This window comes from Pollicipes pollicipes, unplaced genomic scaffold (genome assembly GCF_011947565.3).
Source record: "Pollicipes pollicipes isolate AB1234 unplaced genomic scaffold, Ppol_2.1 Scaffold_5250;HRSCAF=6199_pilon_pilon_pilon, whole genome shotgun sequence".
In the NCBI taxonomy this organism is placed as follows: domain Eukaryota; kingdom Metazoa; phylum Arthropoda; class Thecostraca; order Pollicipedomorpha; family Pollicipedidae; genus Pollicipes; species Pollicipes pollicipes.
The window spans coordinates 23,400-25,695 of NW_023596646.1; the positions used below are offsets into that span (position 1 = coordinate 23,400).

General features: G+C 63.3%; 1 protein-coding gene across 1 annotated transcript; it reads right to left on the reverse strand.

Moving 5' to 3' along the window:
- Window positions 1-327: 327 nt before the first annotated feature.
- LOC119101982 (heart- and neural crest derivatives-expressed protein 2) lies at window positions 328-1,505 on the reverse strand (the record flags this gene model as incomplete). Its single annotated transcript, XM_037225387.1, is given in 1 exon segment — window positions 328-1,505. A coding segment is annotated over 1 exon segment (82 nt), but the record flags the coding sequence as incomplete, so codon positions are not given.
- Between the last annotated feature and the right edge of the window lie 791 nt (window positions 1,506-2,296).

Genomic DNA, 2,296 nt, shown 5'->3' on the forward strand with positions numbered 1-2,296 from the left:
GAACAAACGACATGTGTTCCAATGTCGAAACGGGTGCGGGCGAGCATAACCAGGCTCATGCTCCGTCCACTCCATGTATGGATGTTTTGGCTAGTACGTCAACACATTTGCAATAATTCCTGATAGGTTTCAAGCTCCTAAATGATCTCTGTGGGGCCATAGGCTTCTGCCATAATGGTTTAATGGTGTTCAAGCTGTCCACACCAACTCACACCCGAGCCTGCCCGATTGCAGCCCCGCCCGTCGGCCCGTCGGGTCGACACCGGACCCGCACTCTCAGCCAACCCAAAACGGGACGGCCGCCCGTCTGCCCTGCCAACACAGCGCTGATCGTGCCGTTTTATTGTTGAGAATCACGGCGCAGCAAGAATGTAGGTTCATGAACACGTACAATATTGTAGTCCATTCACATTTAGGTCACGTACGACACCCCGCTACACTGCGTAAGAGTCTTCAGACACCAGTAAACTCAGTAGATATCCAGAGTTGGCGTAATCAGCAATCAGCACTGTTCATACGCACCCCATATAATAGGTCTCACGCTCCCGACGCCACTTCCACCCAGGCTCACGTTACACCTTCCCCAGTTCTCAACTAGGCTCACATTAGGCGAGACGTTTCCATATTCAGCTGGCTCTCACATTCTGGCGCACGTGTCTGTAGATATATGTACGCATTCGTCGCCGGCCCGTAATGTAACACAAGCGCCATGACTAAATCATAAAACAAATAACAAAGTAACAAAAGCAGCTGCGACATGGTGCCGCGCGTCGCCGCTGACCAGCAGCCTGTGTGTCCTGTCGGCAGGCGGCCGCATATTTCGCTTCAAACGTCACCAGCGCTCTCAGCTGAGTATAGTGCATCGATACTGAGCCGACCCGCGTTGGGCCGCCGCATCCGTCGTCGAAGCGGCGACGTCGACACAGGTAAGTGCCGGGAGCCACGGGGCACGAGACGCATTCGACGCTGCTGCCCAGTTGCCGGAGTGCTGCGCTCTGCCCGCCGGGGAGAGGGGGCACCGGCGCCCGCTCCCGGCTCCGGGGTCGGACTGCCAGACGTCACCCAGTGAGTGTACACAGAGCCGGGCCGAGATCTCTGAGCGCTGGTCCGAGTCGGCGGCCGTGCGAGCAGTCCGTGCCGCGCTCCGAGCGGCCGAGCACGCCAGTTCACAGTCGAGGTCCGACTGGCCAGGCCTTCAGGACGAACCCTCACGACCGACGACAATGCGGCCCGATTGGCGGCAGGTCCCTCCAGGCCCGCCGCCGCCAGACAGGGATGCGGCCCACTCCAGTGCCAGGCCAGGGTTCGCGCAGCTGGGGAGCGAGGGGAGCCGCTCCAGACTCGCCGGCGTACTGGGGTGCGTCGTTCGAGCCCGGCCTTGCAGGGGCGGCGCCCCGGGCTGCTGGCCGGGCCAGGCCTCCGGCTACTTGAGCTCCAGAGCCCAGACGTGCTGCGGCCAGCCCGTCCGGCCGTTTACCTTCTGCTCCTGCTCCAGCAGCAGCGCCTGCGGGCAGAGACGCAGAGACAGTCAGCGAACCGACCCGGGCCTGAAGGCGACGTGTCGTGGGATCTGGGGGCCGCAGACTGATGCACGAAGGAACAGCACTGGTAAACGGACGGCATGAATGAATGGGGGCCACAAGAATATGGCTTGGGGAAGCGGGACGAGGAGACAGGGAGCATAGGCACGGACAGACAGCTCAAGCGGCACGGACAGACAGCTCAATCGGACGGGTGGCCAGGGAGCCGGCGGCCGCCACAGACAGCCGGTCGGCAGGAGCGGCGGTCCGGGGCGGCGTCTGCCCGGCCCGGCTGCTGATCGGCCGCCGCGGCCAGCGTGGGCCTCTAATCAGCGCGGGCCGACCTCTGCCCAGTTCGGGCCGGGCCAGGCCGGACTGGGCAGACGGCAGCCGGGTGGCGCCGCGCGAGTGCCGCCGCCCCCGACGATGATGACGACACGTCCGGTCGGCAACGTGCCCCGGCGCTGATCAAGTGTCCAGACACGGGCTGGTCTCGACCCCCTGTGGCGGAGACAGGGCTGTGGTCTGCTGCACGGCGCCGTCTCCGGGGGACAGGGACAGGGCTGGCGCGAGGGACGTCCCGGGTGGTGTCCCCGTGTGCTGGCAGGGGGAGGCCACGCGGCTTCCTGTGTCCTCAGTGTCCATGGCGTAGAGCCCCAGCGCCGGCATCGCTGGACGCATGGCCTCGCCTCATTACGTGCAAGATGTTTGCATGCCATTTACTTTTCGCCACGCTGGCTCGACAGAGCTAATAGGCTGGTTAAGTGATGACTTGA